The sequence below is a fragment of the Hippocampus guttulatus genome, chromosome 21 (assembly GCF_054856545.1).
Source record: "Hippocampus guttulatus isolate MCC_2025c chromosome 21, RoL_Hgut_1.0, whole genome shotgun sequence".
Lineage (NCBI taxonomy): Eukaryota > Metazoa > Chordata > Actinopteri > Syngnathiformes > Syngnathidae > Hippocampus > Hippocampus guttulatus.
Genome location: NC_141281.1, coordinates 11820949 through 11844991, shown reverse-complemented (window position 1 = coordinate 11844991; position 24043 = coordinate 11820949). Strand labels below are relative to the sequence as shown.

The window sequence follows — 24043 nt, the reverse complement described above, 5'->3', positions numbered from 1 at the left end:
TATTGAACAAGAAGCAAACTTTAGATTGTAGCGAGCCTTTTAGTGATGTCATTAATTTAGAAGGGACGGTGCTTATAAAGTGCAGCTGGCAAACTTGTCGGCCGGGGCGCGGAAGCGGCTGCACTTTGAGAATCAGAAGTGACGCGGTTGGAAATTGAGCGCGACCGAGTCAATATGGCCGCGGTAGTTGGCGAGGCATCGTGTGACTGATGACAGTAAGCCGCATAAAGATGTCAACCTAAAACCTTCCCCTGCGTGGACACAAACTCTACATCCCTGTCCTCCATTTTTAATGGAGATCTTTTCATGCAAGATTTATGAGCAACAATTAAGTGATGATGACTGCCACTAATTAAAGAGGTAGAGGGTGTCCCCCCCACACCCCCCCCCCCTTCAAGAAAATAGCCAAAGGGGTGGCTGTGATGAGAGAGGACGATGTGTTTGGTACACATACCTGTGATGATACGAGTGAAGTTTGAGGTTTTTGCTGATTAATTAATTATCCACCGGTGGGTAACTGCGGAATCCGGTAATTATCCGTTTTCAGGATAGTTTGTTATGTAACATGTGTTACACCTGCGGATACTAAATTAAAGCTCACACTTTGCCTGACACGCTTGAGGAAGCGTTTATTTTTGTTAGTAGTTTGACTTTTTTTTTTTGCCCTTTTTTTTACGACATAAGTCAAAATATTTGAAAAGAGTTCCCAGTATGTGACAGTACCATCGCAGGAATAAATGTTGGAAATCATGTAGAGCAGCAATTTGGATTTGTGTTGTTTCAAGGAAGGCGCTTGCCAGTCAGCAGCCTTCTAGCTAGTGGCTAGCATAACATGCTAACACAGCAGTCTAAGTGCCTTCTTGTCAAACGTCATATCGACTCGATGGATTGAAATGCAGACCAAAAAAAATTGGCTGACACTTGGGAGGTTTTTTGGGGGGGGGGGTCCTATCAAGTCAACAGGAAGTGAACCAAAACAGGATGGAGAAACCTACCAGAGTAAAAGTGGTAATGCTGCCAAACCCCGTGGAATTGAACCAACATTTTTTCCCTTTTTTCCAGAGAGAAGAAAGCAAGCCTCTGGTTGGGAGAAGAATTTGCTGTATCCCATAGTCATGCTAATATTACTGGCGGGAACGGTGAGTAACCTATCGTTAAGCGTCCCCCCCCCCCCCCCCCCGCCAAAAATGCTGAAAAGAAAAATTGCAAATTTTATATCCATTTCTGTCAAAATGAAAAGAAAGTTTTTTTGTTTTTTTTGATCGAAGCAAAAAGTAAATCCACTTGATTTGCTTTCATGAGTGCCAAAAAAACAACAACAACCCAATAATAATAATAATAATAAAAAAATAAAGACTCACTATACATATATATTTTTTTGGGGGGGGGGGGGGTCTAAATGTGCCCTGTGATCCGCTGGCACCCAGCAGCTCACCAGTGACCCGAATGATGATGAAGAGCGCTGAAGAAAATGGATGGAAGTTGAATGCTAACCGAATGCTACCAATATGAGAACGATCCATGTTAAGCTAAGCTAAATCGGTTATAACGTTTGAACAAGAGGCCCTCGGTTCACGCGAGGACTAAAATACGTTTCAAAACTCAGGTAGTGTTTATCATTTATGGTCGGTTGGTGTCATCCGAGTATTGATTCTTACTCTCTGTCTGCAGACAATCTCGGTTCTTCTCGTGGCGCTGAACATCCTCTACCTTCTCGTGGACGAGACTGCCATGCCCAAGGGTTCCGCGGTAATCCTCCACGTTAATTACTGGAAGTTGAAACGCCGTAGTCATGCTTAGTGCATTTTTCCTTTTCCATTCATTTTTGCTAGCATGTGCTTTTACTTTTTTTTTTGGTTTGGCGACCACTGGTCGAAGTGACATGTTTTTAATCGCCACCCCCACACACCTAAAATGGAGAGTCCTATCTGACCTGCCAGATTCTGAGACATAAATCAAATTCCGGATATGCTCAGGTGCATGGTTGGAAGAAAAGACCCAGGCAGATGTTAATCAGGGCCTCAACTTTTTTGTTTTGGAAGCTCATTGAAAGTCACGTCGCAGCACTTGCAAAAAAAAAAAAAAAAAACAGCGCACGCGGCGGCACGTCTCAAGTCCCAAGATGGTTGAAAGAGCCGCTCTTTCTCGCTCGGGAGATTTTCATCTCCGCCTATCATGCGATGTGTTTTAAACTCAACTTATCACGTCTCATCTACGCCGACAGAGGTGTACTGTATGTGTGCGAGCGCGGTTGCATTCTTGTCTCGGCTCGGGCAACATTATGTATCGTGTTTCTCCATCACTTCATTTGACGCTGTCACGTGGAAAACTGACGGGAAAATACCCTAAATTACCTTTTTTTTGGAGTCTACTAAATGCTTTATGGGCCTCTCATCTTAGAGTCAATTGAAGGACTGACTTTGTCATTAACTCATTCACTCCCAAAGACGTTTTTAAACGTCTTTTCAGACTTGGTCAAGAATTGGCTGGTACTGAATGAGTTGGAAAAAAAAACAAAAACAAGATATAGACAACTTGGCATGTAAAATGAAGAAAATGTGAACTGGTTTCCCCTTTAAGGTTATAAAAGCTTCCACGCTTTCTACCCGCATCTACTTCTTGTCCATATCTTGCGTTTCCCACTGAACTCCTCCGAGCACACCTTGAGGAACCTTGGAACAGAGGAGGACGGTCCCCCCAAACTGTTCTCGATTGGAAACGGTGCGAGTGCCCGAACAAAATGTCTTGTTCGATGAAGATTTGAAATTGAAACAGAGTCCAGCCCAATTATTGTCCAATCAAAAGTTGATCTTTGAAAAGTCTTGAATGCAATTTACGAAATTAGGAACAGGTACATTGAACGCTGAAAATAATGATAACCAAAATGTATCCCAGCGAACATTTTGGACGCAACGTCAACATTTCTCAAGTTCCAATTGTAAAGTCAGCTCAAACAAAAGCGATACTTCATTTTGAAGGACATGGAATCAAATTGTAGGATGCAAGCCAAAGTGCTCCAAATTTTTTTTGCCCGTAATATCTCTAGATCGAAATGACGTAAAAGAAAGCTCAGAGAGTGTTGTCAAAGAGATCCAGACTGTGGGAAAGTCAAATGAGGCTGATTGTTGCGTCGGGGGTGGGGGGGCACACACACAATGGAATCGCCTCGTCAATGTTTGCTTTCCCCTTCCCAACTAAGCAGGCGCACGGCATGGCTGTGAAACGGGATGACGGTGGTGATGATGAAGAGGAGGAGGAGGGCAGGCAGGTGGGACGGCAATGAGGAAAGAGGCCAAGGGGGGGGGGGGGGGGGGGGAAGGAGGAAGTGGAGGGAGGGAAGTCTGTCATAGGACAACTTGTTTTACAGCCTGATGAACAAGCCCTAAGAGCAGCTAATAAAATTCTTACTGCTGGCCGACTACTCTGCTAGTCCAACACTTGACACTGTATTTCCCTTAAGTGGACTATTAGCTGCGGGCTCAACTCCTTCCCTGCCGAGCGCAACGTTGTCAGCAGTGACGTCGCGGCAACATCGTAACGCGACAGTGAGCTCTTGGCGGCAACCAGCAGAGGCGCCGTTGAGTCCGCCTCGCTCGACGATGCTCGCTTTTGAACAGCCGCGTAGGCGGCGGGTTAGCGGTTCGTCACAAACGGTCTCGCGGCGAGACGGTTGTCGTCATAAATTGAAGAAGCTTCCCGACCCAAAGCGCAGATCACGCAAAAAAAAAAATTTTTTGTAATCGTTCACATTGCTACGCATTACAAGTCCTATTTGTAAGTGCACAGAAAACATTTCTCACTGGAACTGGGAGATGGATGTAATTAACTTGCAATGCGAAGAAACCTTAAAAAACGAATTTTCCACCAACTACTAAAGATAACGCCCCGAAGCAGAAGACTGATTTGACCCCCCCCCACCAAACGTAGTCACTGTCTGCAAACAAGCCGTTCACGTGATGAGCGACAAATGTAATGAGTGAAGTGCTGCAGGCTGTACCGAGCACCCTTAACCCCCAACCTCCCACCGCACCCTCTCGTTGACCCCCACCCCCCCCATCAACACTTCACCCCCCCTCCCCGTCAGCCTTCCCGCTACCGCAGTGACAAAATGAGTTGAAAGGCAGCGTACTGAGAAAGTTTGCCATCCTCGGCCTTCGCATACAGTATGCGAGCATACGCGCCCGCATGCACCTACACACACAACCCTCCCGCCCTCCTGTGTCCCCCCCCGCCCACCCCATTAATAAATGACATCACATGCCATCTTCTAATTCCCCGCGTAACGGCACTGCACCACGGCTCTGCAGTGAGCTCACAAGGGATGACAGATGCATAAAAGGGCATGAAACAACCTGCCAGACCGCCCCCCCCCCCCCCACTCCGTTCCCCTCCTCCTCAGTTCTGGCTCCTTCACCAAACAAATCAAGATAATGATACTCAAGGTGGCTCGGAAAGATATAAAACATAATTAGAAAGAATAATCTAAAACTTGGACCATATTCTCCGAAGCCAAACTTGGGGAGTTTCTTTGCCCTGCCATTAGCTCAACTTTTATGAAAGCTGTCATTTGGCAGGTTTTATGGACGCCGTCAGAAAGGTTATAATTCTACATCATGTATATTATGGCACGCGTACTCCCGAACGCTGGACTGCATTATGCTGAGGTGGGATGAGAAGTTGCAAAGGACACAGCTCACAATTCTTTCATGAAGACAACCGTTTGGTACGGTGTGACGTGGGGGTAGTAAACAATCCCATGCCATTGACGCATTTTAGAATAAAACTAACTCATGCTTCATCTGCCATCAAAACACGTGAATGTCTTTTGCTCAGAAAGGTGTGTTTTTGTGTTGAACTATTTTTTTATGAATATAAAAATGGGACCAAATGCTGAAAAATTGAGCGAGAAAAAACTTGCCAACTCACGTAAACTGCTAGATTTGCACATTTATCGCAGTGCAATCATAATTGTAACAAAATTGGATGGATCACTGCGCAAACTGTCCTGAAAATAAGTTGGAAGTGGTTTTCACATGATTCTGCTCGCGACGAGGGAAGAGTCTGACATTTTTGGCCGCCTGGCTAACTGATAACCAGACAATAAAAACATAACGACTGGTGTCGGGCAGAAACTCGCACCTCCAAAACCATCACTTTTCAGGCAACTAAAAGATGCCCAATTATTTATTGAAAAATAAAAAAATTGCGTATTTTCCGCACTAAAAGGCGCACCTAAAAGCCTTCCATTTTCTTACAAGCTCACTGCGCGCCTTAAAATCCGAAGCGCCTTGTGTATGGTCATTATGGTAATATTTCGGCCCCAAAATGGCTCCTTGCTCGAGACATGCCGACGACGCAGAGTTCAAACTTAAGGCGATCGGTTACGCGGTTGAAGGCGGAAATAGAGCAGCGGCAAAAGAGTTCACCGTTAACGACTAAATGTTGTAACTTGTTGTTGGTTAAGTGAACTGTGTCGCTGTTTATTAAATAAGTTTTACTGACATCTAATCTTTCTGTTGGCGTTTCCTTGTAGATTGCGTCTTATAATGCGATGCGCCCAATGTATAAAAAAAAAAAATACAAAATAGGCCATTCATTGAAGGTGCGCCTCATAATCCGATGCGCCTTTTAGTGTGGAAATACGGTAACATACTCCCATGGGGACTGACCAATGGGGATTGATTTGTAAAAGAAAAAAAAATGTAATTGACCAAATTTGGGTTTAGGATGTTTCGGCCTGACGCCAGCAAAACTCCTTTCGTGTTGCAAAAAGCTGCAGTTTTTGCCTGAAATTGCCTTGACTGAGGTAAAAATTTGAAACTATTGAGCAAGCGAGCAACAGAAGAAAACAACTGGACAAAAACTAAACTTCCCCGAGACCCGGAGTAAAACTCTTCAGTTTTTGTGGGATGCCACGAACTACCAAACCAACTGTAAATGAAAACGTAACCAGCATTACCGAAGTAAAAGTCCGAACGAGCAAACAAATTTACATCACGGAATGAAAAGGGTACTTCACTGACTGACGTAAAAAAAAATAATAATAATCTGCAGATCCTGCAACGTGATGATTTACCATGATCTTGCTACCCCCCCCCCCCCAAAAAAAGTGTGTGGATCTCAGCCAAGCTTGAAAAGAAAAGTGAGCCATTGACGGTCGCATCTGCACAATACAGCCGTTCCTCCCAAAGAGCAAATGGTGGAGGAGCCAAGTGTTGGAAGAGCAAATATTTAACGAGTGACTAGAGCAATGTGCGGAGCATGTCGATAGATGTCTTTTTTTTTTCTTCTTCCCCCGCTTCACTTTCAAAAAGTCTTGGGGGGCGGTATGGCAGCAGTGATATTCAGGGCGAGATGTGTGTTATTTGTTGTCTTGTTTTTATATGTTTGGCACGGCCACAGTCTGACGTCTCACTTCAACGAAAACCTTTTTTTTGGGGGGGGGGGGGGCGGGATGTTTGAACACCTGTTCACATATTGTACGACGGGCAGGGATTTGAAAAGGAACCCCTTTCATCTTGCTTCCATTCATGATTTTGATTGGCTCGACGCTCAAGTGGGGAAATTCTTTGCAGCGCAAATTACTTTGCACCATCTTTCTGTCTCGCTGGATTTACACTGGAGCTCTCAAGTGGCCAATTCCCATTGAATGCCTATTCGCCAACTGTCTGTCTGCCGGGCGTTTTCAGTCGGTCGTATCTGAATTCGCCATTTACATGCAAAAAAAAAGAAAAAATCAAATTGTGCCATTTGCAGAGTCAATCCCGTCTAATTGCGCGTGTGCAAGTAAAAATCTATTTGTGCATGATCTTGCAACAAATACATTCCACTGTGAGGCAAAAATGTGAGGTTTGACTGTGATTGGGCGAATTAAAAAGAAAATCAGGACAAAAACTTAACTTCAAAGACTGAGGTTAAAATCCGTTTTATCCTGATAACAAATAGAAATGAAAATATAACTATTGACAGAGGTAAAAATCCCTTTTTTTTGGCCAACTAATAAAATGCAACAATGGCTCGAGCTAACAAATTAGCGGTGAAAAAAAATAGCATAATCCTAGCGCTGAGGTAACACTGTTGACTTTTTGCGCGATGCAGCAATCTAATAAACAGGCGACGAAAACATAACCTCCTTGGTTGAGGTAACAATTGGGCATTTTTGCATTATTTACCCCCCCCCCCCAAAAGCAAACAAAAGGTACCGGCAAAATAACTTCTTTTTAATTTATCATGCTAACGAATGAATAGGCAACAAAGAAAAATTGCCAACCGAGGTGAAAATCTAGAAAGTTTCCCCATTATCGTGCGAACTAAAAAGAAAAACTGGCACTGAATAACAACTGGCAATCGGGAGGATTTTATTTGTATTTTTTCAGAGATTTTTGACGAACCTACTAACAAACAACAGGTCATAATTTGAACTGGTGATGCGTGACGACATTGAATAATGCGTTCTTTCCACTTTTCCAGGACCGAGGAGGCATCAGGAACACCTCTCTGTCCACCTTTGGCGTGGTCCAGGCCGTGTTGGAGATCATCCTCATGTTGTATCCTTTCAGTGGCCCCCACAACCCTTCCTCCCTCCCTCTCTTTTTTTTTTTTTTTTTTGTTGGTGAAGACTCTACAAAAGTCAATTAAGATGCATTTGCTGGCTGAGATAAATTTTTTTTGTTTTTAGTCGTCCACATCAATCCCTGCTGTCAATCATAATGGACGTGTTCGCAATTTTAGAGGTACAAATTCGGATTGATGTCGCCGCCCTCGGAACGCAATTCCGTTATAAACCGAGGCCACCCCCCGTCTAACTATTCTTCGCTCCTTGACTGGTTTGCCGCGCAGTTATTTGATGGCTTCCTCTGTGGTTGGCTTCTACAGCCTGCGCCTCTTTGAGGGTCTCACACCCAGGAAGGATGATACAACCATGACAACGGTAAAGGCGGCGTGCACAAGGACGAGGGTTGGGTGGTCAGGGTGAAGTGGGGGCAAGGGTGCTGAGAATGTTCTGAAGACCCCCACCTCTGGGTTTCATCTATTTCCTCAACGTCCTACCGCTCACTAATGTTTTCCACTCCCGGGTCTCTCAATGGCTTTAGTCGATCGCTCCAATATTTGTTTGTGGGGTGCGCAAACATTGGCAAAGTGCAAGCTCTTTTCTTGTACATCAGAGGGCGGGAGTTTTTTTTTTCTTTTCTTTGTTTTTGTCCTCCAGAGGAAAGGGGGAAGGAAGGATGCGAGTTCTTTTTGGCCCATAGTGGCACCTATTCACTTGGTAATGAGTTTGGGAGTGGCGAGGCTCGTTAACTAGCCGCGAGGCTCCGGCGAAAGGACAATAATACGCAGAGAACCTGGTAATGAGCAACTTCACAGGCGCCAACTGTACAATATGTCGGAGCCCATTTAACATCAAGTGCCGTGTTGCATGTGTGTGGCCGCGTCAATTAGCGCCACTTCTTCTTTTCTTCCTCCACTTCTCTTTAGTTTTCTCTCACGACTGACGGCCATGTAAACGCAGTTGTCAAAATGGAGCGCCTAATATGTGGAATTAGTCGTCGAGTCATCTTGATGCAATTGTGACAAAATGGAGTGGCGCTCATTTGATGGCTCTCTCGTCCCTCCTTTTTTGTAGATTATTGGATGCTGCGTGTCCATCCTGGTGCTGAGTTCAGCCCTACCGGTGATGTCCAGAACATTAGGTGAGTACCGGCTGGTATCTACCACGACGCTAGCAGTAAAGGCGGAGTGTCCCCTACCTCAGGTGACAGTTAAATGATCCCAATGCTTCCCATAATGACGTTAGAAACGAAAGGAGGGTTGGAATTGAGGCTTAAAAAAAATAAATAAAAATTAGACAAACGCGACTGTCACATGACAATGACACTAATAAACACGCAGAGCGCAAACCACAGCTGTTCAAATAGCATGTGTATATGAGAGAGAGAGAGCGCATACAGTGACTCACTTGGAAGCTTGACAAAATATCAACAGGTTCCGCTTTGTGGCACTGAATAGATGAAAAGGAGTCAGTTGCCCGAGATTGAGTTGAAGAGTTAAAAAAAAATAAAAAAAAAAGACGATGTGTGTGGCGCTGACTGTGGTATGACGAAAGTCCTTCGCACATGGTTCTGTCTGCTCCACCGATCCACCAATGGTTCGTCATACTCAACCGTATTCATGGAGCACTTTAAAACAACCACCACCGCATACAAAGTGCTGGATATGAAAAAAAAAAAAAAAAAAAAAGATTCATAGAACATGCAAACAACCATGTCGTCCAAACTATCTCCGTTCACAAAGGCCTGCAATGATGGGAAACACGAGAACAAAGCGCGCCATGCCAGGAGTTAGCGATGTCATTTTGGAACTGACGACCGATTTTTTTCTTCTTTGCACTGGATCGGTGGTTCTTAACCTTGTTAAGAGATACCGAGCCTAAACGGTTCATATGCACGTTCACCGAACCCTTAGTGAAAAATAAAAATTGTGATTTTTTTACAAATTCAAGACATTAAAAAAAACTGAAAAAAGTAGTTACATTTCAAGGGATAAGTATACTTTTTTTTTTTTTTTTAATTGTGTGACGTACTATCATGACAGTCACACGTTGACTACGAAGCGAACTAAATTTCCCATAGCACTGATTGGACAAGCGATATCATGTGATCATCTGCAGCCAGTGATGGCCGAGCGGGCGTGTCATAACTAATTGACATGTTGAGTCGGGTGTGTCTTAACTTCCATGGCCGAGGCTCCGTCAAACCCCTGAGAACGATTCGCCGAACCTCTGGGTTCGATCCAACCCAGGTTAAGAAGAACCACTGCGCTAGATGCTATTTTGGGGAAATTTCAAAAATTTGCAATCAGAATAACATTTCTTTCAAAACTCTCGGCTTGCTCGCCTTAAATCACAAAAAAAACCCCAAAAGCCAAAACACTCGACCACGTGGGACAAGTTGAGTCTCTTTGGTGTTAAACTTCACATCCTGGTCCGAGCTTTCCACGGTTCGCTTTCACACAGCCGTCGTTCCACCTCAAAAGCCAGGAAATATCTCTGTTATTCCCGGTCCCTACCTTTCACAGAGCGCCGACTTTGACAGACGGGAGCCAAAATTTGTCTTTTACTATCCAGCCTTGGCGGAGGTCCGCACTCTCCTGATGGCTGGCGTATTAAGATTTGTCTTGGTAATTCCGCTTGTCGTCAAGTAGCGGCTCTCAAACCTTGCACGACTCCACGGCGGATCAATGCCTCCCCATTCTAAAAAATCTTTTATCCCGCAATTACATTTTCACATATTAGTCAAACCATGCGCAAATCAATTGCAGGTAACGATAAAAGAATCAGAGAGTCAACCGCAGACCGCGGCGGGAAGCTCTATCGACTGGGGCCGTCCCTATCATCCACTGCCCGCCGTCTCCTCGCGGGCAAACCGGTTAAAGGTCCGCGATGCCTCCCCAAGCGCTTACTGTGGCTGTAAATAAATCTCGGCAGACGCCGAATCGATCGGCCAATCCATTTTGACCAGAGGGGCTCGGGAGATGTCACAGGACTCCCTCAGTCTGATTTCTGGAACACATTGTTGGACAACTTATGCTCAATAAAGATATTTCTGAACGTGTGTCCTTGACATCTCATCGGGCCATCGAACGCCTGTTGTGAATTTTGCCGTCCGGCTTCCTTTTACTTTTTTTTAAGAGAACAGCAGGAGGTGCTGAAAGTTGGGAAATACGAACAGTTGGACGTGGGCGCTCGAAAGTTTAGACGAGGTCAAATCGAGTTTAGTGTGGAGCGTAAAGTCCAACTTTCCTAGTTGCTTAGACTTTCCACAGGGATCACCCAAGACGCTTCGGAATGCCAAATTTGAACAGAACGAAGCACATCTTCATTCGTCTGAAGGAGCTCCTCGTGGAGTGATGAGTTCCTCCTTGCATGACTGCGGCGCCTAGTCACTCCCCTGACTCGCCCATTTCCAAACCACCGCAGAGGCCGTTAATTATTCCCACTCATCTGGATGACGTACACCGACTCTGCCTTTTTTTGTCGGCTCGTTTGTCATTTCGCCAGGCATCACCAGGTTCGATCTTCTGGGAGACTTCGGGAGATTCAACTGGCTGGGGAACTTCTACATCGTCCTGTCGTACAATTTGTTGTTTGCGGTGGTGACCACGCTGTGTTTAGTGAGGAAGTTCACCTCGGCAGTGCGGGAGGAACTCCTAAAGGCCTTAGGTAAAAAGGTTACAGGCAGCAATGGCATTTCGGGGGGGTCATTTTAATGCTGTTGTATATCAAAAGGGGTCAAATTTGAACTCTCGGGCTTTGAAAAATTCCGTCAGAAGCGCAGGGACGTGCCTTGCCTAATAAATTGTCTCTTCCTTTTCTCGCCCCCCCCCCCCACTCCGCCCAGGTCTAGATAAATTGCAACTGTCACACAGCCCCACGGACCCCGAATCTGGGAAGCTCTCGGCCAATGGGCATCAGAAAACTCTGTGAAAGGATCGACAGGGAAAAGACCCCCCCCCCCCCCCGGCTGCTGAAAGGTGAAAGGGATCGGCGGGCAACTTGATGAAGCCCCCATCGCAAATGGAAGCTGAAGGGCCATTTCGCTTCATGACATTCCGTCCCCTTGCGACTCGGATGGGAGTCGGGACCCAGCGAGAAAAAGACTGAGGAGTGGATTTGACCCCCCCCCCCCATTTCATATCCTCAAGTCTTCTTTGGACATGTTTGGATCAGGTCAATCCTAATGAGGTGGTACCAGAAGAAAAAAAAAACAAAAACATAACCCATAATAACAAAATGTCAGATGTACCAAAACTGAACCCTTGGTGGGAAGGAAGCTTTGGTAACAAAAACATCAGCACATAAGTCAGCATGTCAACCGTTACTATTCAGTTTCTTGCGTTACCGTTCTCTATTATAAATATCGGACTGTTCAGTGGGTTTGTCGTTTGTTTCTTTGAGAAGATATGTAAACGAAAGAACGCGATTCGAACTATGCCACTGCACTGATACTTACAACACATCCGTTTGGGATTATCCGTCTCCGGACACAAAAACCAGGGCACATGAACGCATCGGTTACAAACTAGGGTTGTTGGAAACCTTCCATAGGAACAAACCAAGAATGGGGGGGGGGAAAAAATAGGCTTGAGTTTAAATCGGGAATCAAAAGTTATTTTAGCACACTCAATGAAAACAACAATACGCCTCCATTCGAGTGAAGTGAAAACGGAGCACTTAAGATACTGCAATGTCCTCGCATGTGGGCACAGAGAGCTATATATTTAACAAAATACATTGTCTGGATTTACGATAAGATTCATCCTTCCACTTTCTAATCCGCTTCTCCTCACGGGGGTCGCGGGCGTGCTGGAGCCTATCCCAGCTAATTTTGGGCAGCCGGAACTGGTTGTCAGCCAATTGTGGATTTATCCTCATACTTTTCCAATAATTCCCATCAATTGTCATGAAAGATTTCCAATTCGGATTATTCCCCCATTTTAAATTCCGATGGAAATTTACCAGAAACCCTTTGTGCTGAAATGTTCCAACTATTTGCCACCCGAGTTACAACAATGAGGGACGAGGATCTCGTTTATCTCTTCGTCACAATTTATAGACAAATTTCTAGCGACAAATCTGCGGGTAACTTCATGTATTACCTCGAAACTATGGCAGATACCAAAAAATATGTCATGGAAAATTTTGAATGGCCAGTCTATTGTCGTAGAAAGGGCATGTTGGATTTTAGGATCTTGCTGTTATTGAGCCTGACGATGTCATTAGTTCGAAATTTTTCAGCGCTCTATATTTGAGTTCAAGCCAGTTGACGATATTTTGATTCCTCCCCACCCTCCCCCTAAATAAGGGCACTGTAGATTATTTTTTTGTTTGTTTAATCTGTACTCACTTGTACATATGTTTTATAGCTCTTTCTACATTATTTGGAAGTAAACATGGCGGGTGCGCACCAAGTAACCTGTACATATTTTCCCCATGCAAACAATCAAATGCACAAACAACGAAGAGCTTGGATTCAGGCCGCCACATCGGCGCATTCATGGTCAGCTTCGGTCCGCAGAAGAACCGTAAATGCCTTAAACGAGGAGCCTGTCGCTGGCTTAACATGAAAGGTCCTGTCGCGTCTTTTGGTATTTTTTTATTTTTTTTAGTTGCTCTCTAGACAGTTCCACTGTGATCCTAGCCAGGTTAGTCAGAAGCCAGCGACGTACGACGCACACTCGTTTTTTTTTGGGGGGGGGGGTGGTTTGGGGCCGTCAATGTTGCCATAGAAACGGTCGCCAGCCGGGAGGCCTGTAAAAGCTGGTGACCGATTACGGTGTCATATACTGCGGATGTGTTGTCATGGCGACTCATAATGTCAAGAAAGATTTTTTTGGAGGGGGGGGGGGTACATACGCATTTTGTTTGATTGATGCAGGGACTACTTTGTTGAATATGCAGCTCTAATTGGATGTGAAAAGCAGAGCAGGACCAAAGACCTGGTTTTAGAGTTGTTTAGAGAAGTACTTTTGATCGTCAAGTAGACTTGTGCCGTTTGAAAACTGCACGGGGGGGAAAAAAAAAACAGCACAGCTCAAAAAAATGTTTCTGCAAAGTGGACAATGAGGCACCTGTCAGGGATGTCGGTGCAGGTCTTGTTCAGATGAGCAGGCCATAGCACCTCTCATAAAACATCGCAGTCCGACGTGGGTTTTCTATTCATCTCCATGCTGTGTGGGCGTGTGGGCATACCTTTAAAGTGATGCAGCGCAGTCCACGTGTGAGCATCCCCCCCCCCCCCCCCACGTTTTGTGAATGTATTTTTTTTAATCAATTTCTCAGTCGGCTATATATGTTTGTTGATTTTTAATTTTTTTTTTTTTTTTTTAATGTCTGTGTGTTCGCAAATAAAAGTTGAAGAATATCCCCATGATTGTCATTTGTATTCTCAGGAATAGTTTGATATTGGACAAGTACCAATTTACAAAAATACGGACTCACAGACAGTATTGCTCCAGACGACACATAATAGAACTCAGGATGTATTCAGACTTGTAAAATTCACCGATACTAATACACCGATACTATTAGATCAAGTTATTGATGACTAGGAAGGTTTCCGATTTTGAGTATGTTCCACTTAGTTAGGCAAGGCTAATGATATGACATCCATTCTATCCTGCTTTTACTAACTGCGATGATCCGAAAGGGGTCTCTACCTGCTTCAGATGAGCTTCTTGTGGTAGCTGGACCTGCAGAGGGGGCACGCGGGGCTGCGGTCCGTAACGAAGGCCTCAAAGGCATCCAGGCAGACCTGATGGAAGAGGTGGGAGCAGGACAGGAGCACCGAGCGTCTTCCTCGTTGATGGAGCTTGAAGCCAGAGGACCCGGGCGTCGCTCCCGGGTCGTACAGTGCCGTCAGGCAGATGGGGCAGTCGCCGGCCCCCCGCCGGGTCACCTGGTCACCCATGAAAATATGGGTTAACTCTCCAATTAGCGGATCCCCCCCGCCTTAACTCATTCAGTACCAGCCAATTCTGGACCAAGTCTCCCAAAGACGTTTTTAAACGTCTTTGGGATGAGTTAACTATCGGCGGCTGGTATTGGCATCCTCCGCAATAGGTGTCAAACTCAGGTCCCGGAGGGCCGCTGTCCTGCATGTTTTCCAAGTCTCCCTGTTGCAACACACCTGATTCAAATGAACAGGTTCAATGTCAGGCCTCTGCAGAGCTTGGTGATGACCCGAGTTTGACACCTATGCCCTACACCTTAAAATGAGGCCGGTATTTGTCCTCGCCTATCCCAAGTATAAACAACAATTAGTGGCTGGGCCTTAATTAGATGATCAAAAGTCAAACAGTAGTACATGTTTAGTTCTGGCCACTGACATTTTTTGGAAAAGTGGAAAGCGGACAGGCCCATCATGCATTTCAAAACCGGCATGTGGTTGGCGTACTGATTATTTGGATAAATTAATGATCACCTCTGTGTTCGTCCCCGTGGTGCCCGAGCAAACACGAACACGTCACAGTAAAAGGCAATAGAAGAATGATTCCCCACTCCCCGACCTGACTCTGTATGCGCCGCCAGTCGTCCTCCCGAGGCTCGGCGACGTGCTTTTTTCTCTCCGGCAGGCGAAATACTCGGCGACTCGATGACAGCGAGCGGTCGATATCGCTGAGAAAAGCTTCGGCGTCGGTGTGACAGCGTCGCACAAAGTCCTCGCTCAGCTCCTGCAGCTGATGAGACCGAGCATTTTATTGGTACCTGGGGGGGGCATATACTCATCCACAAAAGCAGAGCTGCGTGTTCACGTCGGGGCTAATTATGTGCATTTGTGTATTGTGACGGATCAATAGAAGCTCACTAACGAGGATAAGTAATGGAAAGCAGGTCAGGGAACAAGTCGGTGCTGGGAGACATGGAAACACACTCAAACAGACATGTTGTCTATTTGAATACACACAAAGTGTAAATCATTCATGTGGGGAGTGCAACGGAACTGTTGCCATAACAACGCAGCAAACTGATTCGAGAGCATTCTGTGATCAATTCCACCATTTTACGATGATGACCGACAATTAAAAGTGTCATTTCTGTTGTTCTAAAATAGGATAGCTCCTTCGGGGGTGCCCAAACATTTTGGACCGAAGAACGACTTTTCAATCAACCAACCTCCCGCGATCGACCCGTTACCGCGCACGCACATACACGCGCACGCCATGATGAGCGACAGCCTGACACGGAGGCATGCGACGCACGTTTGCAGCCTGTTAACTATCGTAGCGCACACGTACCGTTTTAAAGTCTTTGTTTGTTTGGGGTTTTTTTTCCTCCTCAACACCCTTCGCGATCGACCAGTCTGCGATCTACCGGTCGATCGTAATCGACGTGATGGGCAACCCTGATGTATAAAGTCTATATTCATTTGGGAATTATATTGTAAAAATGTGACATTTGTCGAAAGGTTGATCTCATAGATGTCCCGATTGAGCTCAACATTTCGAACTTCGAATGGTTTGAAACAGTCGAGAAAGGCGGAAGGAGACGGACCAACAAAACGTGGTTATCGTAAAGACCGTAGCGGCATCTCGACACGATCACGTTACACAACACGTGGTCTTCCGAGTATGACGTTGTCTGTGCTGCTTTACAGCTGGCCTTTTTATGGCTAATTCAACAACGGCGAAGCGCCCGGGCGGAGGCTGTTTTATTACATCCATTTGAATGTATGTAAACACAGTTTTTTATTTTCGTGGTGGCCAAAGACCTACTTTTCAAGGAACCAACCGTCCACCGCACGTGCATGCACCCACACACGCACGCCATGATGAGCAACGGCCACAACGGGCTCCTAACATGAACGAAACGGAAAAATAAAGTAGATATGATCTTTTGTGAGTTTGCGAAAAGGAAATCACTGCCTATCTTAGTAGAGACCTGCCGCGGAGGCATAGGATGCACTTTTGCAGCGCGTGAGGTGCAGAAACTATCGTGCGTACGTGTAGCGTTTGAAAACACTTCTGCTGGCGCTCGAGATTCCCATTCGTTGCCAGTGCCATCGGTGAATGGCACAGGAAACAAACTTTAAATGAGAATAATAAGAAGAAGAATAATAAAAGATATATCGCAACAGCTCTGATTGCAAGCTGCAATTGCAGACTGCTGACCGCGAACCACCTCTGGCGATGCAGATCGTCCGCCACCGCGGATTAAAGGTGCCTGCTTTTTTTATTTAATTTTATTTTTTCAGTACTTGTTTTTTTTTTTGTTGTAAAAGTGAAACTCTGAGAATGCTTAGGGTGCAGTGTGCACTAACACAAAAATACAGCACATTTGACAATAAAGTTGGATCCAATCCAATCCCGGAAACATTAAAAACGCCCCTGCTGTCGATGAATTAAAAAAAAAAAAAGGAATGCAAAATGGATACAGTGGTACCTTGACTTAGTTTGATTCAGTCCGTGACCGAGCTCAAACCAAATTTTCACTGTTGGATAAATGAATTAAAATGCCATTAATCCGTTCCAGCCCCGCCCAAAACCATTTTTTGTTGTGTTACTCATAAGGAAAATAGTACTGTATTGTATAAAAATGCAAAAAAAAGACAAAGAAATAAGTTGGTTTCATAAAGTGTAATTACTCACCGTGCCACAATATTTGTGCGTTTACGAGGACGTATTTGTGTTTGGCTGTTTGTCCCATTCAATAAACAGCTGACTGTGGCTCTCCTTGCCCACTTGCGAGGAGGGCATTACAGTCCTGGATTGGGGCACGATTGAGTCAATTGGACCAAACGGAAAGCTGAGATTTGAATTTCTTGTTCATTTTGTTGTCTTCAGGAAAAGGCTCGCAGAGGTCCCGGGCCCAGTACCAACACGCCTGTTTGAATTACAGTCAGCTAAGCAAACAACACCCCCCCCCCCTCCCGCCCCACAACCCACCCACCCGCCACCAATAACCCACCCGGCCTTCAAAATGGGAGACGATCAGACCCGTCAGTGGCATGTTCTTGAAGATCATCCCGAACGTGACAAAAGATATGAGAATCTCATGACCACCCACACGAACAGTTGCTCAACATGAGTGACTGACGGGCAACGGAAAGTGGGTGGGGCGGGACCTAATGTGTCACGGCCCATTTAATTGTCTCAGTAAATGTCCGCGTTTGATGCGCTGCGCCGGGGGTGGTGGTGATGGAGGGCGATGGTGGGCCCTCGTCCACCTGTCACTCGCACTTCGTCTGCCACTTCCAAGTGCAAAGCACTTTGCTGATTACGCGACCAAACCGTGCCTGGAAAGTTGGCCTGACTGATATGCCCCCCCCCACCCCCACCCACTACGCACACACACAAAAAATGTGACTAACGATGAACAACATTGGTCAACGGCAAATTTGAATCACAGATGGATTTTATGGATCCCCAAATGTATTTTTGGCGCCGATTTAAAAAGATATATCCGTTACTTTCTTTTTTCCTAGCAAATCGGGTTTCGAGGTATTTTCATTTTTCGGACCCATAAAAGCTTATATGGGTTTGACCGTGCATTATAACGTTGCAGAAAAAAATTCCACCTGTTGCTGAACCCAACGCTTGGTTTGATTTTTCCACGGTCCTCTTCCCATATATGTTTTTCAAACAATCGGGAATTAATGGTAAAGAGTTTATCGACTTCAATTGGAGTTGTTATCTTGTTCAACACTTTGACTTGCAGTCATTGAAGCAATGACAACTTCTCAAAAATTCTGTCAAATTAGTGTGGCGTAAACATCAATCCTAACTCAGATGACAACAATAACGCAAACAAAGCCGTGGCTTTATCTCTTCAACTTTTTGCATTCTATGAAAAAAAAACCAGACGTAAGCGGTTCACTTTTTTTTTGTATTTTGCTCGTTTCAGATTTATTTGGAAAGCTAAAGATGGATAGAATTACGCTTCTCCGCGGCCGGGGTCGAGTTCACTAGGTGGCAATGTTCCCTTGTTGCTACGAGGCACCTCCAAAGCGGCGCCGATCATTCAACACGCAAACAAACACGGGTCAGAATGTGACACGCGGCTCCCTGGGCCAGGTATCCAAACACGACGGTCACCTCTTGAGCCGCACAACACACACCACGCGCGCCTTAATCGATGAAGGAGTAGCAGACCCAAGCAAGTGCAAGAGGCACTGTGCTTTTGTGCGGAGTCTGGAATGTTCAGACTGTTTGACGATAATACAAAAACTCTCTCCGGTATTAGCGAACAAACACGGAGGCGCTCACAAAGCATCAAAGGGGCTCGAGAGGGTGAACGCAGGTGAACGTTGGTGCGCGTGCATGCGTTTGTGTGCGCGTGCGTGTATGTAGACTTTGGGTCAGAGGCTGCCTTCGACACAAAGTATAAGATACATTTGTCTTTATTTGACCAATATCAGGTGAAATAAAATTCCGTGAGGAGACTAATGGATGTGAGCCATAAGAAGGCTGATCGCAATGATGTCATGCCCCGATCGAAGCCAAACTCACCTTGGCTTCGAGGAATTTGCGCCGGAGCCGCTTGTCTTTCGGGCAGACGGTCCTCCGAATACCCCCGTACCACTTCCGGGCCAGGTAACCTCGCCAGAACGCTTGAATTCTAAATGTATAAAGTGACGTCACCAATAATTAGGACATGTCGACTTCCCAAGTGATGTATTTTAAAGTATTTTTGTGCGTATTTATCGAGTGTCGAAGTTCAATAAGCCACCAAAGAAAAGTTCCAAACGAAGGTTTTCTTTGAAAAAGAAGACGATTAACACCACAGAATTCAAGAAAGAACGTGTTGCACTCTCGTTACAAAAAAATAAAATAAATAAAAAAGGCACATTACCCTTTGGAACTAACAATTTTGCACTATCAATCTGTACGCCATCATGAGTCTTCGGTAAAGGATTCATGTTTGTTTCGCAATTGTATTCATGATGTATATTTATTTGCTTTCTGGATGTCAAACAAGAGTTACTCTCCATAAAATAGCCAGTATTTTTTAACATTGTTGGTTGGAATGGATTAATTGGATTTATATTAATTCTGATGGGAGATAATGCTTTGGTTTTCGTACGATTTGGTTTCAGTCTGCTGATGCATGTACAGAAAGCATAATACATTTAAAAATGTGGGGGGGGGGGGGAGAATTCAGGAGAAAATAAACATTCAGCAAGCTATGCACTTAAAAAAAAAGTAAAAATATATTTTTAAAGAGAAAATACATTTAAAATACTGCAATTAAATTCAAAGACAAAATGTGTACAAAACAAGGAAGTACTGTAAATAAAATCAAATGTTTATGAAAAAAACCTATACGTTAGGCTAGGTCACAGGTGCCTGAGTCAGGGCCCGGGGGCCAGATCCGGCCCCCCACGTCATTTTATGTGGCCCGTAGGAACAAATCATGTGTGTCAACTATCATAATTCTTGCTGAAATCTGGACCGAAATGTCAAATTGTCATGGGTAATAAATAACGTTGAGATTTTGCACAGGCCCTCCGAGGGAAGCCGTAACTCCGAAGTGGCCCGCGATAATAAAATAAGTTTGACACCCCTGGGCTAGGCCAAATTATTCACCTGACAGCACAGTGGTTTCGGAAGAGGCGCGCGGCGTCGTGGATGACTCGTGTTTCGTACGGCTCCCGGCGGCACATGGGGCAGCACTTGCGGCCGGAGAACCTCTCGAAGGCCCGCAGACATGCTTTGTGGAAGACGTGTGAGCACGACAGTAACACCTAAATGAGGGGAAAAAAAGCACAAAGTGGACGCTCGTACTAACGGCACACATGCGTGCGATACAGTGATTTTAAAACGTCAACGCACCCCTGTTCCAATGCCAGATTTGGTGATTTTAAAAATGAGACCCAAGTAATTAATTTCAAAACCTTGTGCGTTCTTGGAAAAAATGCCCAATTGTGAAGAATTATTATTTATTGCCATGGTGATGCATCGTGCATTGCTGGTAAAAAAAAAAATTATGGAATGAAGAGACGGGAGCATGTCTGTTCGTATTTTCTTAAGATAATAATAATAATAATACATTTTATTTATAAGCGCCTTTCAAGACACCCAAGGACACTTTACAATAACAAAAAACACTAAACAATACGGATAGATATAACTAATATGTTCCTCCCTTACCAGAACAACTATCTACATAAGGTGATCGATTAATCGATCATGCACTTATTCACAAATATTAACTCATAATCAGCCACAGATCGATCGGCATATCCCTAATTTTGACCTCGCTCAAGGAAATTCTAAAAATTTCCAGGTCTTACAACAACCAAAGAAATGATCATTTGTTGTTTGTTGATTACTTTGCAGTATCGCAGGAAGATTCCAGATTTTTACCTCAGCCAAGAAATTAATCATTTGGTGTTTGTTCATTACTTAGCAAGATCATGCTAAAACTCCAGAGCGTTACCTAGGTCAGGGAAGTTCTGCTTCATCCGTTGGTGATTTGTTTGTCAGCTAGCCGGATCAAGTAAAACTTAATTTTAACATAATTTTTTTTACCCCAGGTTAGCCAGTTAACTTTACGTTTTTATTAGGATCAGTTATGTCTTGATTGCTTGTTGTTCATTTGTTAGCGGGATCATTCTCAGACTCCAGATTTTTACATGAGCCAAGAAAGTTATGATTTCATTGCCTGCCGTTTTGTTCCTTAGTTAGCCGACTTTTCGGGGTTTATCTTGTCAAGGAAGCTAGTTTTAAATTACATTTCTGTTGACAACGGTCTCACCGTGAGACCATTTGTGACTAACTGCTGTTTACCCAAGAAAACCTGGAATTTCGAAAAGGGGTCCGTCGACCTTTGATATGCAATATACATGCCCGGTGTTTGTGTGTATGTGTTTCCATCTTAAAGGCATGTGTATTCAGGCGCATATGTGAAAGTGTTATTTGCCAAGGGGACAGAGGGAATCAGTAGGAGCCTCCATGTGCCGGCTGGAACCTGGACTACCTGCAAGAGGCTCTTTTGTACTCTTTTAGGCAATGCGAATTGGCACACAGGATGATTGATTTCCCATTGTTTTGGGGCGAGTCACAGCACACTCCGTCACCGGAGAGAGGGTCCCCCTGCTGTGTACAATTTCCAGCAGCTCCACAAGCCATTAGAGCGGAGAATGCAAGCGACAGTTTGACACATACAAGACACATTCAACATTGATCTTGTACATTTTTTTTTCTTTTAGAAAGTAAGATTTTTTTTTTTAGAAGCAAATCATAATGGTCGTGAAATGAATGTTGGTTTTTGACAGCAGTTGTTTCAAAAGATAATTTTTATTAACCCCCCCCCCCCCAAAAAAAAAACCTACAGAAGTTCATCTAATTGGCTTATTAGTTACGTCTCCCACCGGGCCGGGCCTTACCATTGAAAGCCATACGTAAGCATTCACACAGATACTACAGTTGGACACAAGGGAAGACCCCAGTTATAAAAAATAAAAGAGAAAAAAAACAATGCTTCTGCAAAGCATTCAGACAGGCAATGCAGTTACTACCTGAGGTTTAAGGCAGAAGGCCTCCCTGCATATTGCGCAAGGCTGCTCGGATTCCCGTTGCTGGACCGATCTGGCTTTCACTAGAGTCCACTCATCTTCGCTCAGCCTCTCTGGGGGCAACGCCACCAAGCCCATCCTCTGAGCTGGCGAAAAATAAAATGAAAACACAACAGAAATTACCAGACACCTCTGATTGTCTCCAAGCTAGCTAGCTATTGGAAAGGTCTTGGGTTTATTATGTTCAGAATATTTTTAAGAGAAATCTATACATTGCTGATAGTTTCATTTCTTGTTTTTACTGGGGGGAAAAAAAAACATGCGTCTGAACAAAAGAAGCACATTAAAAAGTAATAATAATATTTAAAGACAAGATGAACACCGTAGCGCTAGCTATCAACCCACCTAACGTCGGAGGCAGCGGCACGGGATCAAGCACATATTCTCGCTCTTCTCCGAGGCTCAGAGGAACATCGCTTCGGATCGCTCTCTCCTTTGCGTGGCCTTTGCTTTTGAATGCCAGCAGCGGGTCCGAAAGCAAGAAATCAGGTTCAAGAAAATTCCTGGTGATGTGATCCTGAAGGGCCACTGAGGTGATCACCAACCTACTGCTTGCTTTGGAATTCTGTCAAGTAGGGAAATATTATTTAGACATCAGTTTCAACACTGCTTACCGTTATTTATTGGTTTATTCAACTAACCATTCTCACATTCACACCTATGGACAATTTAGTGTCTTAACCCTTGACGCTCAGAATTGTGAGGCAGGCATGCGAACTACAATTCTCATTCGGAAATTGGTGCATGTTCATGTTATAAATAACACCAATTTTCATGTGTTATTTCATTGGCATGGCCTATAAGAAGTCTGTCTGACAACGCCGGTCCAGTTTAAATACTTAACAAGCGGCCACAAAAAAAAATAATAATCCCAGCAGGACCAATGTTTCTGGAAAAAGAGCTGGAATGGAGAAAGTGGTTTAAATGTTGTGAATAATTCGAAAGAATGATGGAAGTTATTCGATTTTAAAGTTTCAAAAAGCAGGCAAAATTCCTCAAGAACACAGAGAAGCATTTTGAGTCGATATAATCATTGGGAACGACTACGTGTGCCGTAAATGCCATTTCTGAAACGCGGGCCCTCTGCTTTTTTTTTTTTTTTTGCCCACCGGAAATCCCCACACCATCACCGGCAATGGACGGCAAGCTTATCCCGGTGGACGGCTCTCCTGCGTGCGAGGTCGATATAAAATGTGCCGCCTTGTTGTCAACACTTTGGGCGGTCAAAATCGAATGAAAAACGAGGCGACGGAGGAGATTCCACTGTACAGTGTGTATAAAAGTAAAGGCGGAAAACGTGTTTTTTAAACCTATTTTTTACCCTGAGAGGACAAAACGTACCTGCGCGACGCGATCACGAAAAAGGCGGCAACGAGTCCGTTATCTCATACCGACACATATTAGCAATGTATTCATGAAGTGACAGTAACGCATTGGGGTGCACAGAAAATGTTTTAGCTTCAGAAAAGCAAACGTGGTTTTAATGAAGAACATTTCATAGATTAATAACGATATATATTTGCATTCTACGGCAAAGGGATCGTATTTTTAGCACTCAAGACAGTGTCACTATTTTCTAATCAAACGAGAAAAACAGCAAGTGTCTCGCTACTTGTGAGTAAATGTGTGTGTGTACCCAAGCACATAAACGACCCGCTGTTTCAACCACTTTTTAGAACGCGGACACGCTTTAGTTTATTTTACACAAAAGTTAGGACGAAGTGAAAGCCAAACCTTCCGCGTTGCCATCCTATCAGCGCAGAGTTTGGAGCAGTTGCTAGGTAACTACAAATTGTTCCCTTCACCGCTCCTGATTCGCTGAGCCGAAAGAGACTTCAGAGCGTTTTCAAAATAAAACAGAAATATGTCACGTTTACGACGATAAAACTGTGACACTGCTTGAGCAACCACTACTAATTCATTGTTTTGTCATGAATATTATGGCTAAATTGTTAGAAAATCAAGCAGTA

At 44.5% G+C, this 24043-nt stretch overlaps 2 protein-coding genes across 3 annotated transcripts in view; one reads left to right on the top strand and one right to left on the bottom strand.

Moving 5' to 3' along the window:
- The window catches only part of lmbr1 (limb development membrane protein 1), a 33346-nt gene extending 19424 nt beyond the window's left edge, over positions 1-13922 (top strand). Inside the window, exons 11-17 of one of the 2 annotated variants that reach the window (XM_086101423.1) lie at positions 1063-1139; positions 1672-1749; positions 7471-7547; positions 7840-7930; positions 8627-8693; positions 11060-11221; positions 11400-13922. In XM_086101423.1, the coding sequence (XP_085957549.1) occupies positions 1063-1139; positions 1672-1749; positions 7471-7547; positions 7840-7930; positions 8627-8693; positions 11060-11221; positions 11400-11485 (638 nt within the window). In that variant the 3' untranslated portion in view covers positions 11486-13922. The remainder of the gene's footprint in view (positions 1-1062; positions 1140-1671; positions 1750-7470; positions 7548-7839; positions 7931-8626; positions 8694-11059; positions 11222-11399) is intronic. The other variant, XM_086101424.1, reaches the window with a different exon arrangement.
- Positions 1-23822, bottom strand: part of rnf32 (ring finger protein 32) — a 43010-nt gene extending 19188 nt beyond the window's left edge. Inside the window, exons 1-7 of the mRNA XM_086101425.1 lie at positions 23808-23822; positions 22419-22638; positions 22017-22159; positions 20083-20240; positions 19006-19114; positions 15067-15237; positions 14218-14456 (exon numbers count right to left, since the gene is read on the bottom strand). Coding sequence (XP_085957551.1) covers positions 14223-14456; positions 15067-15237; positions 19006-19114; positions 20083-20240; positions 22017-22159; positions 22419-22638; positions 23808-23822 — 1050 coding nt within the window. The 3' untranslated portion in view covers positions 14218-14222. The remainder of the gene's footprint in view (positions 1-14217; positions 14457-15066; positions 15238-19005; positions 19115-20082; positions 20241-22016; positions 22160-22418; positions 22639-23807) is intronic.
- Between the last annotated feature and the right edge of the window lie 221 nt (positions 23823-24043).